General features: G+C 46.8%; 1 protein-coding gene across 1 annotated transcript in view; it reads right to left on the reverse strand.

Moving 5' to 3' along the window:
- SLIT3 (slit guidance ligand 3) overlaps positions 1-26,098 on the reverse strand; it is a 582,494-nt gene that overhangs the window by 132,002 nt on the left and 424,394 nt on the right. The window contains exons 6-7 of the mRNA XM_032851770.1: positions 20,510-20,581; positions 274-345 (exon numbers count right to left, since the gene is read on the reverse strand). Of these exons, the coding sequence (XP_032707661.1) occupies positions 274-345; positions 20,510-20,581 (144 nt within the window). The remainder of the gene's footprint in view (positions 1-273; positions 346-20,509; positions 20,582-26,098) is intronic.

The following is a 26,098-nucleotide window of genomic DNA, read 5'->3' on the forward strand; positions in this document are numbered from 1 at the left end:
CACAACGTAACACTAATAAACTTTTCCGTCAAGATGGGACACACAAAGACGCATTCCCCTGTCAACGGGGTAAAGAGAAACCCGTTTGTCTGTCTGCCATGGAATGGGGTTTCAGAACTGTGGATGGCACTGCAACGCTTCTCCCCCATCTGTGGCTCACCAAGATCTCCTTGTCAGTGGCGGGAGGAGGTGGGTTTGCCCTAGGACCCGTGCGCAGGTCAGAGCAAGGCACATGGGGCTGAGTGTGGGGCGGAAGCGGGGACCTTTACTCACAGAGTTCGAATCTTTGGCATGTGGTTGAAGCTCGTGACGAGGATGCGGCTGATGTTGTTGTTGTTGAGGGTGCTGTGGAGGTAGAGGAAGAAGGGAAACGGTTAACAAGGACGTAGCATCGGGGGGCAGTAGCGATTTCTGGAAGGTGGGGGGAGGAATTGGTGCAACTGCCAAAAGGATCATAAATCAATAGCTATGGGGCAGCTGGAGACAAGGGGGCGGATCTCCAGAAGATGAGAGAATCCCTGACTCCTTCTTTCAGAGGAAAGGGAGGCTCTTTCCTCTCGTGGGCTGCCCTCTCAGTACTCGAGGACCCACCTAGGGCAACACTGTCACTTGCTGAAATCCTACCAGGTGCTGAGCACAGATGACCTACGACGACATCTCCAATTCTCACAAGCCCAGTGTCAGTTACGTATCACTGTCCTACTTTTTGAGAGAAGAAAACAGATATGTGTCATTCTGGTTAGCGACACATGTCCCTGCGAGGTGGACATTGTCCTTATGCTATAGATGAGAAAGTGGAGCTACGGAGGGGACGGAATTCTCCCAGGGACCCCTAGCTGCTGAGCTTGGGAGACGGGATTGGAATCCTGCACTGTCTTGCTCCAATTTCCCTGCTCTGCCCACTGCCCATACCACCTAACCCAGGGTGCTACATGGACAGTTTATTCTGGAAGTATGTTCTCATGAGCTCACCCCCTGTTCCCCTCCCATGGGCCCCCACTGGCCCAGGAAGGAGCCTTTCTTTGGAGCCTTCCATGGTTAAGCCGTCTTCTTTTGTCCTCAGCTCTTGATAAACATATTGCCTTTCTCTTAGAATGCCCTCCAACATTTCCTACCCCATGCGCGACCACAGCCCCACCACCTGGTCCATACATGGTTCAGACTGAGTCTTATATGCCCTGGTTGTGCAATCTTGGGCAAATTAACGGCATCTCTCAGCCACAGGCCCTTCATTGGCAGAAGCAGGTGGGTACCGGTACCTCTCCCACAGGCTGGTAAAAGGCTCAGTGTGCAGTCTATATTCAGTAAATGAAGCCTACCATTTTATGGGCACTGGCAGAGAGAATCTGGTCCTGTCCTGGTCATTCATGGTTTCCCCCAACCCAACCTCCACGGAAGTGGAAATCCAGCTTCACCCAGCACAGTGGCCCCCATACCCATTGCACCCAAGGTGCCTGTACATCCTCTCCCCCTCCACCCCACCACAGGAGGAGTCCACCCCACCACACCCCCTTGCCTCAGGCCCTCCCTACAATTCCTCAGGGCTTACTTAGCATTTGTTTGGCTAATAAGGCCAGAAGGAAATCTGTTTACCTGAAGACACAGAACCCAGTACGTCTCCCTCCCTCATCTGGTATTTACCGCGAGTCCAGCACTAATTCAGGCCCAGGGCATGGCAAAGAGAAACGCGCAGAGCACATCTGCATGGCTGCTTTTTGCCTCCTCCATACTTTACCAATGTTCCCGTGCAGACACTTTGCATTCTATGAAGCTGAGCCCACGTAGCTATTCTGTGTCCTGTGGCTTATCTTTTCTGTGAAGTGTGTGTTAACCCATCCTGTCTCCCCACACCCAGGTAGCCTTTGGAATATCTCATCCGACAAGGCTGAAGCGTCTGTCACTCCACTTCCTTGGCAGGAAGCTTCCTGGGTGTGGGGACTATGTCCCCCTGCCCCCCACCAGTCCTCCATCAGATGAGGAATACCTCTGGGGCTGAAATGATGCCTTCATTTCCCTTTCTGTGCCAGAGTTCTAGGCTCCACACTTTGGGGATACCTCGTTAGAGTCATGGACTCACTACCAGACAACAGTCTGACCATCTTCCTCTCCCAAAGGCAAAGAGCACGAAGCCTTTGGAGAGAAGAGACTTCCTTCCAAGCATACCCAGCCACTCACATCGGGGAGAGTTCACAGCCAGCCCTAACTGAGCTGAACACACAGTGCAAGGCTTGACCGTAAGTGCATCTGGCAGCAATGACTTATTAATGTATTACTACACTGATGTTTAAATGTGAGCTGTAATGAGGGCTATAAAACATTTACGATAATAGCAATTATTCCAGAACCAAAATGACTAAACACAGTCTTCAGACTTTCCTGATTTGCTGCATGGGGCTGGCTGGCCTGGGGATGACAGAGGGCTGGTGACCTCTTAGATGCTGATCTCCATGGCAGCTACAGGTTTTGTTTCCCTGATAGACCTAGATTTATTTGATCTCTAGTCTTGGTGGCTTGCGCCCACGCATGGAGTACGGTGCTCTCTCTGGTGCCTGCACCCCTCAGTAGTCGGCTTTCAAAGAAGGTGGTGGTGTTATAACCACCCCTCCCCCCACCCCCCACAGTGGAGCAGCATTGGGGAGCATGCACCTGGAAGAGAGACCTGGTTCAGACTCTGGCTCTGCCACTTACAGCCCGTGGAACCACCAGTAAGTTTTCTGAATCTCATTAGGTTTCCTCCCTTAACATGGAGATAATAATAGCACCAATCTCACAGAACTTTAGGGGTGATATAATACGATGATACTAGTACTCCCAGTGTTAGCTGAGAGCTTATTGTGTGCCACGCAGGCACTGGGCTGGGGGTTCCACTTGTACCATCTCATTTAATTTCTGCAAACACCCTATGAGACAGGCACTTTTGTGATCGCCTCCATTTCACGGATGAAGCAAGCCCAACTCCAGGAATGACGCCTGCATTGGTCACCTCCTGCTAGGAGAACAGATTACTAAAAATTTTGTGGCTTCAAGCAACACAGTCTGGAGGTCAGAAGTCTAATGTGGGGACCACATTTCTTATGGTGGCAGCAGCAGGAGAATGTTTCATTGTCTTCTGCTGCCTGTCCTCAGCCTGTGGTCCATTCCTGCAGTTCCCCGACCTCCTGCTTTGGCTCTCACATCTCCCACCATCCACTGTGACCCAGCTCCCTGTTATGAGGAGCCTCGTGAGACATTTAGGGCCGAAATGGATAATCCCAAATAACCTGCCCATCTCAGGATCCTTATCTTAGTCACATCTACCAAGTCCCTTTTGCCATAAAAGGTAATATTCCTAAGTTCCTGTGATGAGGACACGGACTTTTGTGGAGGGAGGGGCCTTATCCAGTCAACCACCCTGCCCTGAAACAAAGCACACTTGTGAGCACACGGCCTGGCTCCTGCACAGCACTCAGGAACCCTTAGTTGTTGTTTGACCTTGTGTCTTTTTACCCTTTTATGGTTTACAATAAGCTTTTGCGTTCACCTTATTAAATATTTGTAGGACTCTGAGGTTGGAATTCTTATCCCCATCTTAGAGATGAGTGATTTGAGGCTACAAAAGGGACCCCCAGGGTAGCTCACAAGCTCCTGGGAGGATCTGGGAATCGCTGTTCTTTCTTTATACCACAATTTCCCCCAACTTACCCACTGCCTCCTGTTTTCAAGCCAGTTTGTTACCTCAGAATGGATGTTTTCTGTCATGTCCACCCTGGCACCCAAAGCTGGAAAGAAGTGCCCAAGTGTCTCTTGTTCTATGAACTTCCTTGAAAATTAACCAACAGGAAAATAAACGGTTGGGTCTAATGACGACCCGCCTCTGGAGGGCTGGCCTGGACTAAGCTGTGGGGACCTCATCATCTTGTTTTACGTACCTCCATCTTCTGGAGTTCTGCCAGTTCTACAATCTAGCTTTAACCTCACTGCTCTGCTCCTTTGGAGATATTTTGAGAAAATACATTTTACCCCAAGTCACCCAGGTTGGAGGTCTCTCCTCAAATAAATGCAGTGTCAAGAACAAGATCAGGGTCAAATTAATTCTCTAAGACTTCAGAACTATGCTGCCCTCCCCCCAACTTTTGCACCATCACAAGCTACTAAATGGGCATATCAGTATTAACTAGAAATAAGGCCACCCCCCCATGAGATTTAAAGACAGTCTGCCTACCTCCCTTTCTTTGTCCTAAAACCCTTACCTGTTATACTGTATTTATATTGAGACTAAGGGTGACCTATATACTGTGCAATCACTTTTCTGTTTTGTCATAATCAGAACATAAATGTTTAATGAAAAAGGATCATTTTCCATATTAAAATGATCCATGTGCGCAATGCTACCTCTCCCAGTGGATCCCACGCTCTCTCCGTTCTGAGCACTAGAGGGAGGGCATTAAACGGTTTTCCCCAGGACACTAAGGGATTAGTGAACTTAATGCTCCTGGGGAGCACAAACAGAACGTTGATACCCAGAAAGAATGTGCTTATGTTCCTCAGCTGAATCCTGTGTACTGTGGCAAGACCAGGGCTCCCCAGTACGGAAGAATGCATGAGGTAGTTGTGCCCGTACGGGTCTGTTCCAGGAGATGACAAACTACTGACCACAAGTCAGATCCCATCCCTTACAGCCTGTTTTTGTAAGTAAGGTCTTACCCATCCGTTTATGTATTGTCTACGGCGGCTGCTTCTGTGTTACAAGAGCCGAGCAGATGCGACAGAGACCACGGGGCTGGCCGCGCCGAAAATAGCGCCATCTGCCTTTTTATAGAAAGTGTTTGTCAATCCTGTTCTCTAGAACTGGGAAGTTCCTGTCTCGCCTTTGTCAGTAATTGCCTGTGATGTGGGCAGGCAGCATAACCGCTCTGTAAGAAGAGGGGATTAGGTCAGAAGCTCCCAAAACCCAGGTAGGAAGACCCAGGCAGCAACTGGTAGGGCTGGGAATCGAAAGCAGGAGGTCTGACTCTAGAATCCACACTCCTGGCCCACAGTACAGGCCCACCTGGAAGAGGGGTCCCAGTGCTTCCAGAACCAAATCCGAGCCAAGAGAGGGCCCTGCTCAAGGGACAGGGCAGGTGAGTCCACCTTGGGCTGGGTGTGGAATGAACTTGGGTAGTGGTTCTCTAAGTGTGGTCCCCAGACCTGCAGCATCATGTCTTCAGGCCCCACCCAGACCTACTAAAGCAAATGCTCGGCGTGGCGGCGGAGGTGGGGGGGGAATGTCCCCCAGCCTCGTGTGTTTTAACACGAGACGCTCCCTCCATAGTCTTCTATGCAAGCTCAAGGTTGAAAACCACCGAGCTAGACAAAAAGCTAAGAATAGAGCCTTTACCTGAGAGGGAGGACAGCGTATAAGCTACCTTCTTGCTGACTCTGGGACTGGAAGCCTCTTCTGCGGAGGGCATGGGGGGTTTCCTGCTTAGAAAGAGCCCCGAGGTCTGAACTAGTACACAGCCCTCCATGGAGGCTGCTGTACTCACCCTTGGAAAGCTCCAACTTGGCTTCTGCCCCCAGCTCCTTGCTGCTCTCTGCTCTGTGCTGACGTGTGGCTCTCCCTCACGGCCCTCAAGATAGCCATCTTTGGTCTGGAGGGGCCAAGTCCAGCTGCAGCCACGCCACCCTGGCAACCTTAATAAGGCTGACATTTCCCTCTGTCTCCTCCGATTAGGCCCTCGCTTTATCACTCTGTGCTTTCTTGGCTCTGGCTGTAATCTGCGTGTTGTGTGTCCACAGCACTATGTAATTGACTCTAATGCAGCAGTATTATCTGTGAGCACGCATCACATAATTGCAAAACCAGGCACCCACAGTAAGTGCCACCGCAGACTCCCAGCGTGCCAGCCCTCGGGGTACTCCTCGAGCCCATCCTCTTCCCCTCCGCACAGGTAGGGATCCTGGCTCCCTGGGTTGGATAATCCCTCTTGGAAGATAGGCCTATTTCAGCCCTCTTCTCGAGGCAGGCTGATTGTCCCTTATGTCTCGGTAAATAAGGTGGTTCCCTCCTTAACACTCCTCAGGAAGGACATGCATAGCGAGTCATCAGCAGCCATGGCAGTGGAATGTCTTTTTCAAGGGAGCTTGGAGGTGCCCTGACTTGTCCTTACACATACCTGGGTCCTACGGCCAGCCCTCCAAGCCCTGAAGCTGGAACTTCTCCAGCAGGGCCTGTATTGAATTCCCAGGGGCAGAAACAAACCAAAGGAGGCAGCAGCATTGTCTGAACAGCAGCAGAGTGCAAAAACTGCGGCGGGAACCTGCGGGGAGGATCTACACTGCTGGCCTGGAGAACGGGAATCACAGGGGATTCTGGCAGGCAATGTGAGGGCCTCGGAGGGAGGGGCTGAGGGCTCACGGCCACTCTGACAGGGAGAGAGGAACGAGACTGAGGATGCTTTAGGTGCCGGCTCCCTTCTCTGGCCTGTACGTCAAAGCAGCGCTGGCGTGTCTTGGTCTAGCTTGGTGGCTGCTAACTGATCCACCGTGGCCCCAGGAATAAGGCCTGTTGCTGGTAACCAGGCCCTTCCGCATGCTCCTAGGTCCTGGGGATGTGAACGCTTTGGGCTGGCTGAGTCCATGATAATGGGTGTAGGTGGTGTCTCTTTGTGGCCTGGCTGTGGGAGAACACACACTGAGTGCCCAATGAGGTTAAGGGAGGCATCCCCAAGCCTTCCCCCCAGCCCAGAATCTCTCCCCAACTCAATGACTCAGTCATTTCTGGAGGAAGCTCCCCTGAGTGTTCCCCTCCTATCACCCAGCTGCCCACCTTCTGCTTCGGCTGGAGGCTCTAGGAAACTCCAGAAATCAGGGAGAGCGTACAAACATGCATCCTTTGAGAAAATCTAAATTGAACGTTATCGGTTCTGCCACGAACTCTGCCTTCTCATCGGCGAGACTAGCGAAGTCTGTTGCTTGGAGGCGAGCCTGCTGAGATCCTCCAGTAACGATGTCAGCGAGAGCAATAACAACACTGATACTAATTATTAAGGAGTCGCTATGTGAGGACACTGGGTTGAGCACTTTTCACATGTCATCTCATTTAATTCTCCCCACAATGCTGAGGTAATCCATTCCATTTTGGAGCCTCAAAAGATCTGCTCTGACCACAGCTCTACAGTTGTGGAGACTGTGTTCAAATACAGGGAAGCGGGATGCCAGGGTCTGATTTTTTTACCGTTGTGCAAAACTGCCTCTCACGGGATGGTCTGACAGAGTCTGGCTGCCCAATTTCCATGCCTTTTCCAAGGCCGAGATGAGTCCTAGAAGCCAGTGCTGCGCTCAGCCCTCACAGGCTTCCACGAGGCGGGGACCACGGCGTTTGCCTCCCTGCCAACGCTACTCAGAGGCACTGGCACGACCCGAGCCTCCTCTTGTCTGTAGAGCACAGAGCTCAGCACGGACAGTGAGGGCCCTGGGAGAGGCTACACAGGAGAGGGGCGATTCGGTCTCAGAGCTCTCTGAGCTCAACTTCTGTCTCAACGCGTCTAAGTGTTGCCAGAAGCCGCCCTTGCTGTTGGATCCGTTGGTTGGGATTTTTAAGCATGCCCCTCAGAATCAAGAGTACAGATCTGCTTCTTAAGCAAAGCTCATCTCTGGGCTGTTTGGAGCAGGTAGTGAGTCTCTGAGGGCAGATGGCGCAGGAGGACTGAGAGGGACGGAGGGAGAGAGGAGAGAGGATGGTGGGAAGCCCTCTATCGCACATTACCTGCTCTCTGGGACTATCCTGGGTGCCGCCTATTACTGATTTCCTTGATCTCCCTGCGGACCGTTTAAATTAAAGCTCATAACCATTGTGTGGGCATATAATGAAACCAACTGATGCTGCACTGATTAGTCCATTACTCTCAACTGTTAGAAAACATAATGATCTCACAAGGGGCCTTCTTCACTGACGTATCGCAGGCGAGCTCTCATTTGACACCTCAAATTAGCAGCCAAAGAAATAACAGCTGGGGTTTTTGTCTCAATATTTGTACCCGACTCTAAAGTGATTTGGCATTGGGTGAGTGTTATTTTTAAACACAGAGCTCTTACCGCCAAGTAACATTTTAAACGGTCTCCAGGTGTCATGTAAAACCTACAGAAATAAATAAAAACAATCAGCTACCAATTTGAGTGTTTGATGATACGGATTCCTGAACAAAAGGGCTCGTCTTTGGTTCTCCTTTCATTATATCTTCACATTGTGACAGGCAGAAACTCACCTCCTTCTACCCAGCAGAGCCTCAGTGTTAAAAGGGGGAAAAAAAAAGATGCCTCCAAAATAAATGTAAAAAGTGGAAGATCAAAAGAAAATGACGCATCTTCAAATCCTGCCACTGCCCGCTCAGATGTCCGGGAGCTCGGTATTCCTGGGGCTCCAGTATTTTTGGTCCTTTAATTCTCCTTACTCATTTTTTGAGATCATCACAGACACCGGCTGGTGGTGATTCAGAATGATTTCACTGCCTCCCAATGACCAATTTAATTGTAAAATATACCTTCAACAACAGCAAGAATGAGTGGCCTCTCCCGGTTCTGTTTCATCATCCGTAGGCTTGGAAACTGGACGATCCATCTTGGCTACTACATTATTTAGAAATCAGGAAGTTGCCAGTGTGCCAAGATGTCCACAGCGGACTGAGAATGGAAGAATGACCTCCAGCTTATATAACTGAATAGGTGAGCGTGAAGTCAAGGTGGGGCGGGTTTAGGGGTGGGCAATGGGCGATTCCCCCCTCAGCTGCGTTTCAGCCCATAAGAGAGGAAGAAGGGGCAAGTTTTTCAACACCCACTAACGTGGACACAGAGAGAGAAGAGAGGACACGCCAGTTTTGCACCCTGTGGTACAGGCAGGGCCTTGCCCAGTGTTTGGCACATAGAACAACTTGATAAATATTTCCTGCATGGATGGATGAGTTTCCAAATGTGAAGGGTCATGCTTTCGGCATCTTTTCATCAAAATAAATTTCCACTCTGAACAGCCGCCTGGGCTGATCCAGGAGTACAAACTCAATTGCCTGCAGGAGCCAGGCTTTACATCTGAGTAAGTGGGTTGCGTGGGGTCTGCAGTAAACCCCGCTCTGCCACCTGGGATCCTCACTTCTCGTTTCAAAGGCTTGTTGCTATGCCGGAATGTGGGTGCACCTGCTGTTGGTTGTTCCTTTTTGTTTGTTTTTTTAAGAGAAAACCAGACATGTAGAATTTTTATGTGAAGTCTCCTGTTTTGGTTTTTTTTTTTAATATTGGTGATTAAATCATATAAAGGAACAAAAGTCACAATGAAAAATAACTTGGATTTGGCTTGCAGATGACAGTTTTTAGTCTCTGAACCAAAAAAATCAATTTAACAATTTGAATCATATATATATCACGTATGTATCACACATACATCATATATGTATATTCAATACGTATCCTATATATAACACACACTCTGAGACATGTATAAATATAAAAAATGAAATATATAAATGTAGGTGTATGTGTGTGTGTGTATATATATACATATACATACATATACATATATATACACACACACATATATATATATTTATACATAAAATCAAAGTATGTTTATGGTGAAATGTGGTTGACACCTTCCTTCCATACTGCAACTCCAGGAGGGCAGCCACCAGGAACCTACCATTCAAAAGAACTATCTTTAAAAAAAAAAAAGATTTTCTTTATTTGAGAGAGAGAGAGCACAAGCAGGGGGAGCAGCAGGCAGAGGGATAGGGAGAAGTAGGGTCCTTCCTGAGCAAGAAGCCCAACGTGGGCCTTGATCCCAGAACCCTGGGATCATGACCCAAGCTGAAGGCAGATGTTTAACTGAGCCACCCAGGTGCCCCTCAAATGAACTATCTCAAATGATAAAAAATTATTCAAGTTTCTTCCACCCCCACCCTCTCCAACTATCATTACCTGGAGACAAAGAGTCTTAAGAAAGTTTCTGTTTATAAGGGTAAGGCTGGGTCCCACCGGGAAGGTGTGCTCTTGCCAGCTTTCCACACACCAGTTCTGGCCAAACCTGTAAGTTATTTCTTATATACGGTTCGGAGTTAAGCCACAGGGTACGTGAGGCTCTGTTCCTGGGCTGAGATGCTGGCAAGGTCCAGGTTTACCCTCTGATATTTACAAGGGAGGGGCTCTCTCAGGAAACTAGACACAGTTTACTTGGGCTACTTGGGTTCAAAGACAGGCAGGGTGCTTCCTCGTCCGGTCTCTGATCACTACTGGTATAGTCAGGATCAACGATGTAAAAGTCAATCTCTTCCCAGACTGCCTTCCTAACAGATAGCAACCTGTTGGCTACTGCGTTGGTCATCTCCCAAGCAGTGGCTGCAGGACTATAGGGCCCTAGAAAGGGAGGGTTTTGGTCCCCATACTGAACATACGCTGTTCTTTCTGGAAAAATGCTAGAGATTAAGAGTTGATGGGAGGGACAGGGCATAGAGGCTGGCTTCCCTATTCCTCGTTTCCCTTCTGCCAATACAGGGGAAAGGTAGACGGCAAGACAGAGCACTGGATAAAGAGTCAAAGGCTTGGTTCTTCTGTGAAATTTTTCTATGGCAATGTGCAAGTCACTCAACCTTTTGGCGGAATTCCTTTCTCTTAAAATGAAGCAGTGGGACCGGTTGACCTCCAAGGTCGTTCCAAGTTACAGTTCCACTCAGCTTCTGTGAGGTTAATGGGCTTGCTTCCCTAACTAGCTCTCTCATCTCTATTTTATGTATGAGAAGGGACGGGTCCAGACATGGGAGCGATTTTCCTACCCAGTTGACTTGGTGGAAATGATTTGCAAGGCTGAAAAAGTGAATAATTGGGATCAGGAAACTAATTCTCGCAGAGACAGAAATTCACATGGTTGGGAGACAGTTTTAATAATCATACTCCTGGGTTTTAATAAAAAAGGGTCTTTTGCAGGTCCAAGATCCAAATGGTTAAATTCAGAAAGAGAAAGGACAGAGCCGGGGGGTGAGGGGAGTGGCAGATATCTCAAAAGTGTTTAACTTCAGAAAATACACTGTTTAAAAGTGTCTCTTAATGAAGGTGAAACAGGCCCAGTGATCTGGAACAAAGCAAGCAGGGAAACAGGCATGGTGGGAGCTATGGGGACTTGCAGAGGCCAGTCTTGTCCAAATGGGGTACTTATTCGCCACTCAGCTCTATACCTGTGAGGTCCAATAAGGTAGTCACAAGCTGAAGGTGGTGATTTCAATTTGGATCAATTAGAATGAAATAAAAGTTCAGTTCCTCGGTTGTATAAGCCACACTTCAAGTGCTCCAGAGCCACACTGTGGTTAGTGGCCATCATGCTGGACAGCACAGAATAGAGGCATTTCCTGCACCACACACAGTCCTATGAGACAGCGCCACTCTAGACCATCAGAGCCACGTGCCGAGGATTGCCCCAGGTTCCAGATATTCTGGGGAAGTTGAAATTGTATAACTTTTAAATAAAATTACCTGGGTTTTAAACATTGGCAACAAATTCTAATTTTTTTTAAACACCGCAAAGACTAAAACAATTAAAAAAAAAATCACACTATCTGAAGTTTTCAATTAACTATGTGCCAATAGATGGGGTCCTCTGATTTAGTTATAAGTCAAATGGGAATGGGCGCTCTAGAGTTTTTACGAGTCCAAAGAGTCCAGATATGACCTTGGAGAAACAGAATCAGATTCCCTCCATCCTTCCTCCTCCCCATCCCTTCCTTGTTTCTAAGCCCTTTTGCAGATAAGAAATGGAAGCTGAGAAAGGTACGGATGATGCTCTGATTCTCCCCCAGCCCTGCATCTCCATGTCTTCCCCATGCCATCCTCCCCTCCACAGAGCCAACTAGCAGGAAGGAGTGGGTCAATTTCCTTGAGTTCCTAGGACCTTGACTTTCAGGACACAGTTCTGCAGAGTAATGGACTCTTGGCCACAGGTGAACTGAGCCAGCCAATATTCTGCATCCTGAATGGAAGTGGAGGTTGAGAAAGGGGCAGGTTCAGCTCTTCAAGGAGTCACGGGTCCCTGGCCTGGAGACCCTTGACAGCCATGAGATAAGAGCTGGACAAGGGCAGGATGCTCCCTGAGTACACTCACACACTGGTTACTGAAGCCACTGCTGGCTGCTGGGGGAGCGAGAAAGGAGAGAGGATGACCATCGGCTCAGGAGTGCGTTTGCAAATCGGTGTAGAAGCTCCATTTGCGTTTGCAAATCGGTGTAGAAGCTCCATTTTGAACTGACCCCTGTGTGCACTTGGTAGCTCCGTGGTGTTTCCCCACTGGCCTCCTCATCTTGCCCCCAAGAGGAAATTCTCTGGAATCTTTTTTGAAAGACGCAGTTATTTTTCTAGTTCATTTAAGGTGGGATAAAGCAAAGCTAGTTTGTCAAGCCAGAATTTCAGGCCAGAGACCTGGTGGCTGGAGGAGTCTGTGGCCGCTATGAACGGTAAGACTTCCAACACCTGATTCCACCTAAGTGGTGCTCACAGGGCACCACTTACCAATTCACAGATCCTCTGTGCTCAAGAACAGTTCAACGACCTTCACCATATCCTCTTAATCCAGGAATGTACACCAATGCATTTTCAATCCAGAGACTAAACAGGACTTTAGTTAACAGGAAAGTACAATCGAATGGGAACCATTGGAACATCCTCCCCCACCCCAATTCTAGCTACTTGAACTTTAAAGTGCTGCTTATTTAAATGGGAAAAAAAACCAAGCCAGCCATTTTAAGAACATGGCTATGACTAAGCCTTGAGCCTGGGTTACTCCGAAGGAGGGGTGTGTGTTGTATGGCCCATGTGAGCATTCACAGAAAACCTAGTTCCTTTCCTAGGATTCTGGGAGCTCAATGGAAGTTACTGGTGCCTTCCACAAAGTGCAGTTTTAATTCTGACTGCCTGAACAAATCACAATTTGTAGCACAGTACCAAAAAGATTCATATTCTGGAAATATTTTAAGACTTTGAGTAGGCAGTGACAATTCTATATTCAAAGCTATGTTGTGACTAAATACCTTGATTCCAAAAACAAATATTTTCAGCTCCTAGAGAAACCCAGGTGAAACACTTTGTAAATAAATGAAAACAAGTCTTGTCTGTTAGAAAAACACTGCTTTTGGGGGGCACCTGTGTGGCTCAGTCGTTAAGTTGTCTGCTTTCAGCTCAGGTCATGATCCCGGGGTCCTGGAATCGAGCCCCGTGTCAGGCTCCCTGCTCTGCAGGAGGCCTCCTTCTCCCTCTCCCACTCCCCCTGCTTGTGTTCCCTCTTCCACTGAGTCTCTCTCTGTCAAATAAAACCTTAAAAAAAAACCACACCACTTTTTACTATGGCTCTAATTTTGTTCATAGGTAATAAAAAAATATTGCCATTTAGCTGGAGGAATAAAAAAACAAAGGTAATGTGAAAAATGTGCTGTTTCAGTAAAATATTACATCATTCAGTATTTAAAATAATTTTGGGACAATCACAGCTTTAGTTCTATTTAGGACTGAAGCATAACAGAGAATCTGGAGGCTGGGGTGGAGTAGGCTTCCATTCAGTTAGTTAATTTCAACTGAATTTGGTTCCATGTACTTTATTTATTTTTTTTGAAGTTTATTTATTCGAGAGAGAGGGAGAAGTGAGCCCTAGAGGGTGTGGTGGGGAGTCGGGGGACAGAGGGAGAGGGACAAGCAGACTGCCTGATCAACAGAGAGCCCCACCTGGGACTTGATCCCAAGACCCTGAGATCATGACCTGAGCTGAAGGCAGATGCTTAAATGACTGAGCCACCCAGGCACCCCAGTTCCATGTACTTTAAATGACTGCCTACTTTGTTTCAGGTTTGTGTGAGGTTCTGGGGATAAGGCAGTGAAATAGTGCAGGCATGTCCATCTTCGGTTGTGGTGAGTGTTCTTGTTGGGTGTCTGCTGTTTGCTAGACCTACACCTATGGTACCTCCCTCAATCCATGTACTAGCCTACAGGGTGGGTCTTACTGCTTCTATTTCTTGATGAGGAAACGAACCCCAAACCACCCAGTTTGGTGAAGCTGGACTGGCAGCCAGTCCTATGGGAGGACTCTAACACCCCCAAGGTCAACTGTGGCCTTCTACCTCCAGGGCCCGGGTGGTTCTGTGGAATTGGATGTAATGCTGATTAAGCTAAGGTCACAGGTTTAGATCTGAGCACCCTGTGGGTCAACTTTTGAAAAAGAAAAACTATCATTCCTGAGTCATTATGGGCATTTACAACAGCCTGTAATCCTATTAATGCATATAAATGTTTCTTTGGTATATGCGCTCCAGAATGCATTTTTTTAAATTTTTTTGTAGCAGAGCAGGGAAGTTCAGGGGCTCAAACGCCAGGCAGAGCTGGATTTGCTACTTGAAGAGCAGACCCAAGTACTTGCCAGGGGTACTCTGGGAAAGTCATTTAGCTTCTCTGAGCCCTAGTTTCCTCCTCAGAAAAATGAGATTTAGAGGTTCTACTTTGTAAGGTTGTGGCGAGGATTTGCATAAAATGCGGCCTTCTAGTATCTTGTCATAGTCCCTGGAAGATAGCAGACACTAGGAAACGGAGGCGACAACAGTAATTATAATATCTATAGTGACCATACTAATAATGGTTATCATATCATTGTATTATATGTTGTTAATTATTATTTGTAAACAGAGCATCTAGTTCTTCACCCAGAGGAAGCTCGGCTGAAGTGGAGGATAGCTCTCCATTCCTATAAAGCTCTGGGTTTTCTGTATTGGGCCGACAAGGTCTATAACATCCTTACACCCAATGCCCAGCACCCTTCAGCCAGCACAGCAAGCCCATGCTAGAGGAGTAAGCACACCCTGATCTGGGTATCAGGACTATTGTTAATTTCTTGTCACTGACTTCTTCTTAGACCAGCAAAGGACTTTTTTCTCCATCTTTCTGTGTCTACAAGTAGGGCTTGGGGCCAGGCCATGTTGTACCTGCAGGCATGTGGTTGAATATCTACCCTAAAAGTCTGGTCAACTCCCACCCACCACTGCTTTAACTCGTGAATCGTTCTTCTCTAAATGTGGACTAAGAAGGAGCTCAGTACATGGGATAATGAAGGGGTCCAGGAAACAAGAAACTGGGTGGGGCGTGTTTATCTCACTTCTCATCAGTTGCATAGACCCAATGACAAGTGCTTTAAAAAATCAAAGGGAATTTGGAGGCTAGTTCAACTCTTGAGAAGAGCTTTCCAGAAGATGGGGCACGAGAGATTCCTGCTTGTTTCTGTGATGTCCTCGCTCAGTTTGGGGGTCCCCAACTCCATGTCACTTGGTTCTGCTTATATATGTCCATTCAACAATTCTGGTAGTCTCTGGCCTCTAGACTTTGATCTGCCAGAGAACTGCTCTTCTGAAGCTTTACTGACTCTGGCACCTGGCACCATGCTGGCACACAGTGTGTCCTTGCTTCTTGGACGGATTACAGCAGGGCCCACCCCGGCTGGTAAGTAGCTGACATGAATGGAGGTAGGTGGGAAAGGAGAGTCTATGCATCCTTTCTAAGGAGGGAATGTGCTCTTTGGCCATAACTGTCACAGTGCAGAAATGCAGCCCAGGGTTGCCAATGCTTCTGGTTTACCAGAAACCCAAAGCTGGGCACCTGTACTTTTATGAAAAATTTTATAATTTTAAAACATAATATGCTAATGTCAATTAAAAAAATACTCCACAAAATTGAAAAAAAAAACCTCATCTGTGGATGCAACATAGTCTGTGGTCTATCTAGTTTGCAACATCTGGTTTCAAGAGAGCAGAAAGCAGGATCATTCCTTGATTCTGTCATGTACTCAAGTCTGCCTTCCTCCCCAAATCTCCTAAATAGCATACTTAATAATGGCTCTGAAAGGAGAGCTGTGCTTGGGATCCCCTGTCTTACTGAGGGTTATTTTTCTGGACTGCCTAGTTGCATGAAGATGTGCAGTGTGGGTAAAGAGCACAGGATCAGGGGTCTGCAGAGCCAGGTTTTAGTCCCCTTGCTGCCACCAACTTGCTGTTTCCCTTGACAAATCTCTTGGCCAGAGCCTAGACAAGGGTGAGGGACGGCGGTAGATACCCAGGTGCAAAATGTTATATGGCCCGGGCCTCACTCCTGCCTGTTCTCGATCTCTCTGTGTCTTATCTCCAAATAAGAGGTCATCCTGAAGGTCCTTATAGGCCCAGCATATAATAAAGCCAATGAATTTCCAAAATTGGCAAGTGACATAAATGGAGGGAGACCTTCAAAACAACGCACGCTGGTTATCTGCAGATGTGTTGGACCTGCATGCAATTTAGCGGGTACCGTGATTTATCAAGGGCAGGCCACTCACTGGGGTACGTGAGCATTTTCAGGCTCTGCTCCTGACAGCTTTTGCACGGCATTTTTGGCAGCGTGTATCTATTGAACTTCTGATTTGTTGCATGTTGTCAGGAGACAATGTCTGAAAATATTTTTTTCCTCTCCCGCAGGACTACTGAAAAAAAAATATTTTATTAACTAGGTTTTCTTGCTTTTGTTTTCTTTGTCCACACTCTTATTTTTTTTTTTTTTTCATTAAACGTATTTCTGGCCCAGGACAGCACGTTGGGCAGGGAGGTGCCTGGCTGTCCTCCACCTAGCTGGCCAGGAAACCAGCTCAGAGAGCTGTGACGGAGTGGCTCCTGACCACACAGGGTCAGAAATGCAGTCTTGGCATATGCAACTGCAGTATAACCCCAACTTGGAGGAGACCGAGTATGTGAATCACCAAATGTATAGAACAGGTGGAAAGGAAAGACCAGTGATTTGGGCAACAGAAGGCCATCTGAGTCATAGCAACTCTCGGTTCAGAACCTTAAGGCCATACAGAAAGCTGGGGCTGGATCGTTGGAAGAGCCCGCAGACCACTGAGCGACAAAGTCAACTGGTGATGTGCAGAAGCGAGAAGAAATCACCTCTGGGACTAGAATGTAATTCAGTGAAAAAGCAGGACTCTTTTCTTTCCCTGGCAAGTCTGATTTACCTTCAACTTTGTGGGGGTCCACTAACTGGGTAAAGGAAATGACAATTTCAGAAGCATGTGGGAGGCTCCACCATTCTCCTGGGCAGGACTGTGAATCACCGCTAGCTCGCCTAGCCCAGCTCTTGGGGGCCAGTTCGCACCAGTCTGTGGCACCCGCTGGCCATGCTTCCGGGAAGCTGACGCCGTGAGAGCTTTGGCAACACAGATTGGGAAAGTAGTTTGGTAGGACAGTTAATCACGTGGGCTCTGCCACTTAATAGTTAAGCAGCTACTTGGCTTCTTTGAGATGGGTCTTTTGCAGAAGGAGGGCTGTGAGGATGTTGAGGGAGAAGGTCCATAAGAGCACCATGGCCACCGTCGGGCAGGGGTTACTGCACAGCACATGTTACCAAGGCAGTACCCTCTGCGCGCTGTGATTCCCCCCTCCGTGGTGGCATGGGGGCTTTGAGAAGTTTCACCTGCACTATGCTATTTTCCTTAGTCCCTTTTCTGGCTACCTGGGAAGGGGAGGAGGGAGTGGCTCTTTTCCTTTGTTCCTCATATTCTGCGCAAGACATCCCCCACTGCCCAGGAGCCAAAAATGAGTATGAAGCAAGCAGCTGTCATAGCCTTCTCCAGCCTGGTACCCACTCCTCTCTCTCTACCTCCAGGGGTTCTCACGGGCTCCCCTCAATGCCCATGGCGTGTCCTGTAGGACCAACCTCAGCCTGGATGGGAAGAAGTTTCACAGCAGTTCCACCCAAAGAAAAAAATGGAACAGGGGGATCCTATGTGAAATATTTCCACTAGTAGTTGACATCCACAAACTTTCCTTAAGTTAATTTTGAGGGAGCTTTCCATGGGAGTTATCGTGAGTCTTTCCTTGTTTTTTTATTTCATTATGCCTAATGTCAGAGAGAAAACACCTAGAGTAATACTCTATTTTGTCTTCTTAATTTGAAGACTTTTAAAGCTTTGGATACTTAAAGATGACCTTTCTGGGGATAGTGTGTTTTGAACCTCTCTCTTTCAGGAACTTATTAAGTTAATATATGATGCCTTCACTTAGTTCCTATTTATTATTTCATTGTCAAGATTCTTTACGGAGCCTAAGTTGTGATTACAGAGAATTGCTATAAAATGTCAATGTGCAGACGAGATTTGGAAGGTCTGGGGGTGGGGAGGGGAGATTCTTTAAATAGAGATGTCGGCTCCAGCCAATTCAGAATGGCTCACCATTAAGATAGATGGTTCCAAAGCCGCGTGCCTCTGCTGGAAATTAAGAACCCATGGAATAAATGATTATGATTAATTTTAAGTACTTAGCCATGTGAAGCCAAATGAGAGTGTCTTTAAAACAAAGCTATTGATCTGGCTTTGTTTGGAACTGAGAAGATAAACTCATCAGATCCCGTGATCTCTTTGTAAAAATACGGAATGAGAACTTTTTTTTTTAAACCCCACCATAGGCTTTTAAGCTTCAAGTTTGAGAAACCTGGTGTACCAACATGCTATAATATACCAACATTTTAAAAATAGCAAACACTGGGGTAGAGAAGAACAATCCAGTTCTGTCCCAGACAGGGGTTTGATGGGGATGAGGGCAAGACAGGGAGGAAGTTAGGGGAATGGAAGGGACAGAAGCCACTTCTTCTTAAAGTTGAGGGAACAGACTCAGAGAGGTTGCATAGCTTGGCCAAAGTCCCACTGTGCCCAGGTGTGTCTGACTGTACATCCCCAACCTCTCCCCCAGACAGCCTTCCTGGTGAGACGAGGCACCACCACTCCTCGTACAGAGAGCTAACATGCGGGCTGTCAGCTTGTCACAGCTGTTCTGTGGTAGCTGGGGATTTCCATTTCCTGGTCTCTTCCCAAGGAATTCTCTCATCTTCCTGAAGAAAGGGGTGACATGCTCCTGCATCCCTCTCCAGAAATGCTCTTTTGCCGGCGGGAAAATTGCACCTACCCTTCCCAGCCCCTCTCTCCTGATCAGAGAAATCCTGGGTCACTGAATTGGGCTGGCATCTTCTCCCTAGCAGACAAGCATTCGTTGCCCATTCTGGGGTCAGAGTTGGGGTGAGAAGCCACCATCCATCTTAGGACTGACAGCCTGACCTCCCTGGCTGTGGGTCCAGCCGTTTCTGTCCCGGGAATTCGCAGCTTTCATCAGATTTCCGGCACCTTGCAGCATCAGCATCCCCTTTTATTTCCCGTGATTCCTCTTGGAATCACCTTCCTCTCACACAACGTGGAGAGGCTTTCTCCAACCCGTGCCCACTGTCTGGGGGGCCAGGTGAAAAGAAAGGGACATTTTAATAAATCCATTCTGTCATTGGTTCAACATTTATTCATTCCTCTGGAAGTCAGAGATATATATCCTGGTGATTAGGTAGGGGTTTTTTTTTTTGTTTTTGTTTTTTTTGTTTTTTTTTTCAGGGGGATGCTGAATAAATCCTACCCTATCATTCACTGGATAGAACTGTACCATCAGAACTATTTTTAGAACCAAGCAATTACAGAATTTGGAAAGGGGAAGCCATTCGCAAGTTATAGCAACAAACCCTTCACTTTCCAAATGGGAAAACCGAGACTCTGAGTGCGGAAGGGACTTGCCCAAGGTCACACAGCCAATTAGGGGCTGAGTCAGGACTGAACCACACATCTCCTGACACAAGTTCTACTAGGCTTTATTGCCTTCCTTTCTAGGTTTCTCCAAATCAGGGACCGCTGGGAGTGTTGCTTTGAGTGACAACAATCAAAATGTTTTCTTACACAATTTAACTTTAGTTTGAATGACCCCAGGATGATTCCTAGCTGAATTCCACCCCCAACCCACCCCTGGAAATCAGGTTGGAACCACTGGAAATTCCAGAACACAGGAAAGCAGCTACACAAGGTATGGGGGGGTGGGGGAATTACACCTCCTCTCATCTCTCCCCCACCCTGCCACTTTAAGGTTACTGCTTAAAGTTTGCACTGAAACCCGAGGCGAGATCCCAGGAGCAATGGCAATGACTAGACTTTACCAGGCTGTTTGGCATCCCCCCTGCCCCGTGCCAAGGTCCCTTTGTGATCCTGGGTGATTCCAACTGACCCCTTGGTGCTGTCGCCTCTTGCATCTCCCAGACCTGTAACCTGTCTCTCCCCATGCTCACACTCAAACAGACTCTCCCTGAACGCCCCGGCAGGTGCCGGGGGGCTATTCCGGCCCATCTGTTCCACCTAGCAACAAATACCGCGGGAGCACGGGGGGAGAAAGGACTCAATTGCGACTTAATTAGCAGGAACCCCAGTTTGCGGGAGGTGAGAAATCACACTTTGCTGCCTACAAACACTTTGGCCAAGGTGAGCCAGAGGGATCTCCCGGTTCCCAATTTTAATAGCACTGCAGCAGAAGACACAGAAATGCAATCCACACGGACCCCCCTGCACACACACGCCCCCTCACTCCTCCTCACAGGGACGGACACACACACACACACACACACACATGCACACAAGGCAGCACGGGTTGCAAAATCAACTCACAGGATCTCCAGATCGCGCAGCGCCCGGAAGGCTCCATCTTCAATGCAGCTGATGTGGTTGTTGTCCAGTTGCCTGTGGAAAAGCAAGGGGAGGGCGTGAAGGCTGAGTGGGGGCAGCGCCGAGGAGCCGGGCGGCCCGGGCCGGGCGTCCCCGGCCACCCGAGTGCCTGTCCCTCCACCCCTGGCAGGCTCTGCTCGTCCCCGCCAGGAGCTCGCGCAGAGCCAGCCTGTCTGCCACGCTGCTCTGTCTCTGCTCTCTGACTGTTTGAGAGAACTACACAGACGAGCGCACCAAAGGCTGTCAGGTCTCAGTAAATATTAATTGCGCATTTTTTTTTTTTTTTTTTTAGGCAGAAGGGAGTAATTTCATTACATTAGGGCATCCAATCCATTACGAGCTCTTACCGTCATGTCACTGAAACAATTTCATTAAGCTAAAGGCCTGTAAATCATTGGAGGTCACTGCTCTGCCCTCCGCGACCTCCCAGAATGCTTTTTTCCCTCTCTCCCTCTCCCTCGTCTCCCTTTACTGGAAGTTGCAGTCTTCTGCTCTGACACAGTGCTAAATCTCAAGGCTTTATCTGCCCAAGAGCAGCGAGGGTGCATGGGGAATATACCGATTCCAAATTAGACTCAACTAATCTAATTTTATAGTCTTTTTATTATTCTAAGCACCAAATGTCTGTGGTGGTTTGATGCCTCTGTGCTTTGTTATGGGGTCCATCTGGTAGGTCATTCTATTGAAGCATTTTCTGACTAACTACAGAGCCCCTCAAACTGCACCAAACCACCATCAACATTAAAGAAATCCATTGATGGAAGCATTCCTGATGGGGGAAGAAAAGGAATATTGTTATTGCCTTAAAGATGTACCACTTAAATTTAAATTGGGGAGAATTAAATGCACCTATTTCGGGACTCCTTTTTAATTTCCCTTTCCATCTTATGAGCATGAAAATAATGTCTCTTAAAAGGATGCCTTGACTAATATACATTCTAGTTGGGGACTGAGGTATTTTAGTTGAAAGATAATGAATATATACCATTATCCCTAAATCAAAATAGGTCTTAAGTGTAAGTTGTGACCACACACCAACTCAAATCTCACATTATATATTAGTCATTTGATTTCTAAAATAAAGGATGGTAATACAGAAAACGTTTATTGGCACCAGATTGTCTGTTGTATTTTGTGTGCAGAACACACCACGGTCTTTGGGGCAAATGGCCGAAAGAAGTACGGCTGTCCTGAAAAACTCCCTTATTGACTTCTTTTTTTTTTTTCAGCCCCTCTCAGGTGAAAGGATTTCCTGATGCTGGAATTTTCATTTGTGACTTGTACTAATCTACCTCAACAACTCTGTGCGAAAGATGTGTCGACAATACGTTCAGTAACCCTCACGGAGGGTTTTATATTCTGCTGCAGGAAAGTGGAATTAAACTTAAAATACTATCATCATCGAGAAACCAGATAGATATAGGATTTCTGTAAAGGCACATGAATGAAACACGTACAATCAGAATGATGTCGTGTGTCACAACAGATGGGCTCTGCCATGATATTACGGGGAACCAAATCATCTTCATAAATGCCCCCGATACAAGATTTAGACATTTAGGGTTTAAAAATAAGCGACAAATGGGTATCACAAGAAACAGAAACACTCTTTAGGTGGACAACTTCTACATCTAGAATTCAAAGTTCTTACTGATGCCCACTTCCCAGTGTCCTCGCTACCCGGAATTCTTCCCGAGTCTTTCTTAACGTGAGTTTGCTGAATATCCTTTCCCAAGATTTCCTGTAAGTACTGGGGCTGCGGATTCCCTGCAAAGGTTCTATTAAGGCAGCCTAGTCCTGCTGCCTGGTTTCTAGATTTATCATCAGTTTAAGGGCAGATGATCAACAACGCCTGCCCCACATCAAGGCCACCAAACCTTACCAAGCAAAATGCAATGGAGTTGGCTTTTGGCTCCAAGAAATTCTTCAATAAATATGCTGAATTCGGCAAAAATGGCCCCATCCACCTAAGTACAAAAGTATCTAAATCATCAGATTGAGAAGTCTGGGGTGGTGTACAACGATGGCCGTTTGTGGTGCATCTGCTTCTGGGCAGACATTTCAGAGAGGTCCTTGCTATCAGAATATTATTTATTTGCTGGATTTGTGAGATGCTTCCTGTTGCTTTTCTTTTGAGCATGAGAAACCAAAAATGTACAGAATGTTACGTGGAAAGAATGTGGTTTGCAGGGGAGAAGAGAAATTCATAGAAAGAAGGGAAAGAATGAAGAGGTGGAAAGAGATTAAAAGGGTGGGGGAAAGGAGAGGTGCAAAAGATGGCAAACCAAGCCCACTGTTCAACGTTCCATCAGAGTCCTGCCCGGGGATTACTGGAGCAGCGGGAACAGAGTCTCAGGAAGGGACTTGCTCGCTATAAGGCTAAAAGCAGGAAGGTCTCCTACGTGATCAGTTCTGTGATGTTTAAACAGGCTCACTGGGCGGTACAAGCTGACACCTGGTTGTATATTAGTAATGAGGAAAACTGAGCAGCAACAGAAGCGTCTCTGTGGGTGAATTTTCATAGACGCTCTTGGAATGTATGAAATGTATCAAAATTTCAAATATTTATGCAGAAGTGTGGTGTACATTTATTATAACCACGATTGTCTCCTTTTACTCTACCCACAGATAAACAGTACCCCGGCCTCGGTCGTTGGTCATTTCCCATACGCGTAGTTTATCAGGGAAGTCTGGGGGTACGAGGCCTAGGAGGAGCGTGTCAAGCAAAGGAAAACCCGAGAGTTGCTTCATGGCCCAGCTATTAATATCTTCATGGCACTGAGCATCAGAGTGTTCGGTAAAGGTCATTAATTGTCTGCAATCAATCCTGATATTTCATGCAAATAAGCTAGGCCCCTAAAGCAAAGTAAATACATACTTTCCTCAGACAAGGTTGCTTTTTCTTTCAAAATCACATCTCAGATACACAAAAAGTTAGTCCCCGAGCACGGGGTGGGGGATGCGAAATCAATGCAAGCCCAGCATCCCCTGACAGTTGTTTGGAGTGGGGCACTACCAAACACACGGAGAACCTTCTGGAGTTAAGGCCAAAGCATCTGACTTAGCAGTTTGCTTCTGAGGGTGGATGGAGGCTGCTGAACTGTGTTCTGAGCTCTTGGGTCAAAGGTCCATTTTGCAGCTTTGTAAGGACTCTTTCAAAGGTCCTCTCAAAAACAAATAAAAAAAGCCCATTGCTCACTCCATACTCCGTTGCTCGGGAGGCATGAATGTGCAGAAGGAAGTCTGGATATGGGAGCACGCAGAACTCAAAGAATCAGCAAGTCTTGGGATGCCCGATCTTTCTATTTTCCCCTGGCAGTAAGAGGTATATTTCACAGATACTGAATCCATTTTTATCACACAAAATGACCTGCCCTGGTGCCTAGCACAGTGCCAGGGACTTCCCAGCTGGCCAAACTTGGTTGCACAGTGAGTCCTTCTACTGAAGGTATGGCAGGGCGGGGTTCAAGCCATGAGCTATGATGTCCTGGCCGTGGCCCTATGTGATGGAGCATTCCTTCTCTGACTACACGGGGAGCTTTCTGCCACATAGACCTCTGCCGAGGGAGTATTTGGAGAGGATGCTTGGAATAACCTGAGATTTCTGTGGTGAAGATGAGGAGTGGGAAGGCAGTGGATGGAGGGAAGTTTGGCTGGTTTTTTTTGGAGGCAACTTTCATCGTCGTCTACTCTATACAGAAAATTCGATTTGATTTACACTCTCCTGCCTGTGACTAAGTCTGGAAGCCCCAAAATATTCATGATATTAAATTAACTGCTCTAATTTCCCTGGGCAGCTCAGGTTTCACCAAACGATGTGTGCTAAAATGATACCAGAGTCCATTTAGAAAGAACTCCTCCAACAAGAGCTCACAGCAGACTCCCTGAGAGGAGCTTCCCGACTACTGTATTTTTATACTCCGCGAATATAAACAAGTCCGCAAGGAAAGCCAGCATGAGTGAGGACTTAAAAATAATCTTCACCAAAGGCAGACGGGGGAGATAGCACTTTTGTCAGAATTCCCCTTCGTAAGCATAATATTATCGCCATTCATCTCCTTCAATCACAATTTCAAATTTCATAATTGAAGCAGAAAAGAAATATTTTTGCAGTTCAGAAACTTAAAGAAGCATATTTAAATCCTTTTCAAAGGGCTTTAAAAAACCTGATGACAATATTAAGAGCCATCTACCTATCTCCTAACCACACCCCACCCCCAACAGCAACAAAGAAAGAAAGAAAATGTCATGATTTCCATGACGCTTTTGAGTAGCTGTGAGGAGAAAACACCTGAAAGATCTCCAGAAACAGGCTTCTGGAAGAAAAGTAGAATTCCCAACTAGTCATCTAGATGCAGGGTCTATATACCAAAGCACATCCATCCAGATGTGTGCTTCTCATGCAGATGTTCTGGGAGGCCCCAGAATCTCTGCCCTTGGACAGTGAAACTTAGCCTAAGGGCACTGCTGCTCCAGGCCCCCAATCCAGTCCAGCGTGTGCTCCAGGACGGCAGCTAGAGGAACCGCAGTCCTCATGCTAAATGGAGAAGGAGCTAAGGTTCAGCGCTCTCTGGAATTAAACAGTTTGCTAATTTCCAACCAAAATGATCTACACAAAAGGCACACAATAAGGAGAAGGACTTCTGCATGAAATCCACAAGGGAAGCCTTAGTAGAAATTCAAAGCAAGCCTATGGGCTCCGAATCCAACAATTAACTAATTTGTAAGAGCAACTGAGGGTTAGTAGCTGTTCATGCTGTGTTAGGCACCTAGGATACAGAATGAAGTGTAAGACTCCTTTGAAAATTTTTGGAAGAAGCCAGCACCTGTGGTGTTTACATTTCAATTACCTTAAGAGGTATACGGGAATTCTAAAACTAAACTAATCTAAATTTGTTTTTGATGAAATATATATGTTTCTACATATACACACTCAAAGTATACCCCTTTTTCCAAAAGAGGAGAAACGGAGTGTTGTAACTATTAAAAAACAAAAAACAAACAACAACAATAACAAAAAACCTGGGGAATCCGTGTTTTCTTAAATCAAGTGAAGTAGCCCAGGTATGCTGTTTCTTTTCTTCGCATTATACAAATGTCCTTTAAGCAGAAAACAAGGAATCCAGTAGTGCTTCTTAAGGTTGTTTTTTTTAAATGACAGTTTAACATTCTAAAAAATCATTATTGAAGAACAAATTATAGAGGTATTTCCTGCTGGCTGGGGTCTTCAAAAGAAAAAAAAAAGCTCAAGGTTATTTTAACTGGCAAAGGGGAAAAAATATGTTAAAAAAGAAATGCATACACTCCATATAATTGAGTACTGGCCACACTTTGTAGGCAAATCAAACACTTGATCTAAGCCACAGTCTGCTAATGAATTGTCACTGCTTCTCATCATTAAGGAGCTACTGTAATTCCACATTAAAATGACATCTCAAATGAACAAAAAGAGGTGAATCTATTATTTTGCACATTTGGTACACTTGTCCACCAGATCCAAGAGTACATGCATATTGATATGTTTACTGATCC

This window comes from Lontra canadensis, unplaced genomic scaffold (genome assembly GCF_010015895.1).
Source record: "Lontra canadensis isolate GAN:19392208 unplaced genomic scaffold, GSC_riverotter_1.0 scaffold5, whole genome shotgun sequence".
Lineage (NCBI taxonomy): Eukaryota > Metazoa > Chordata > Mammalia > Carnivora > Mustelidae > Lontra > Lontra canadensis.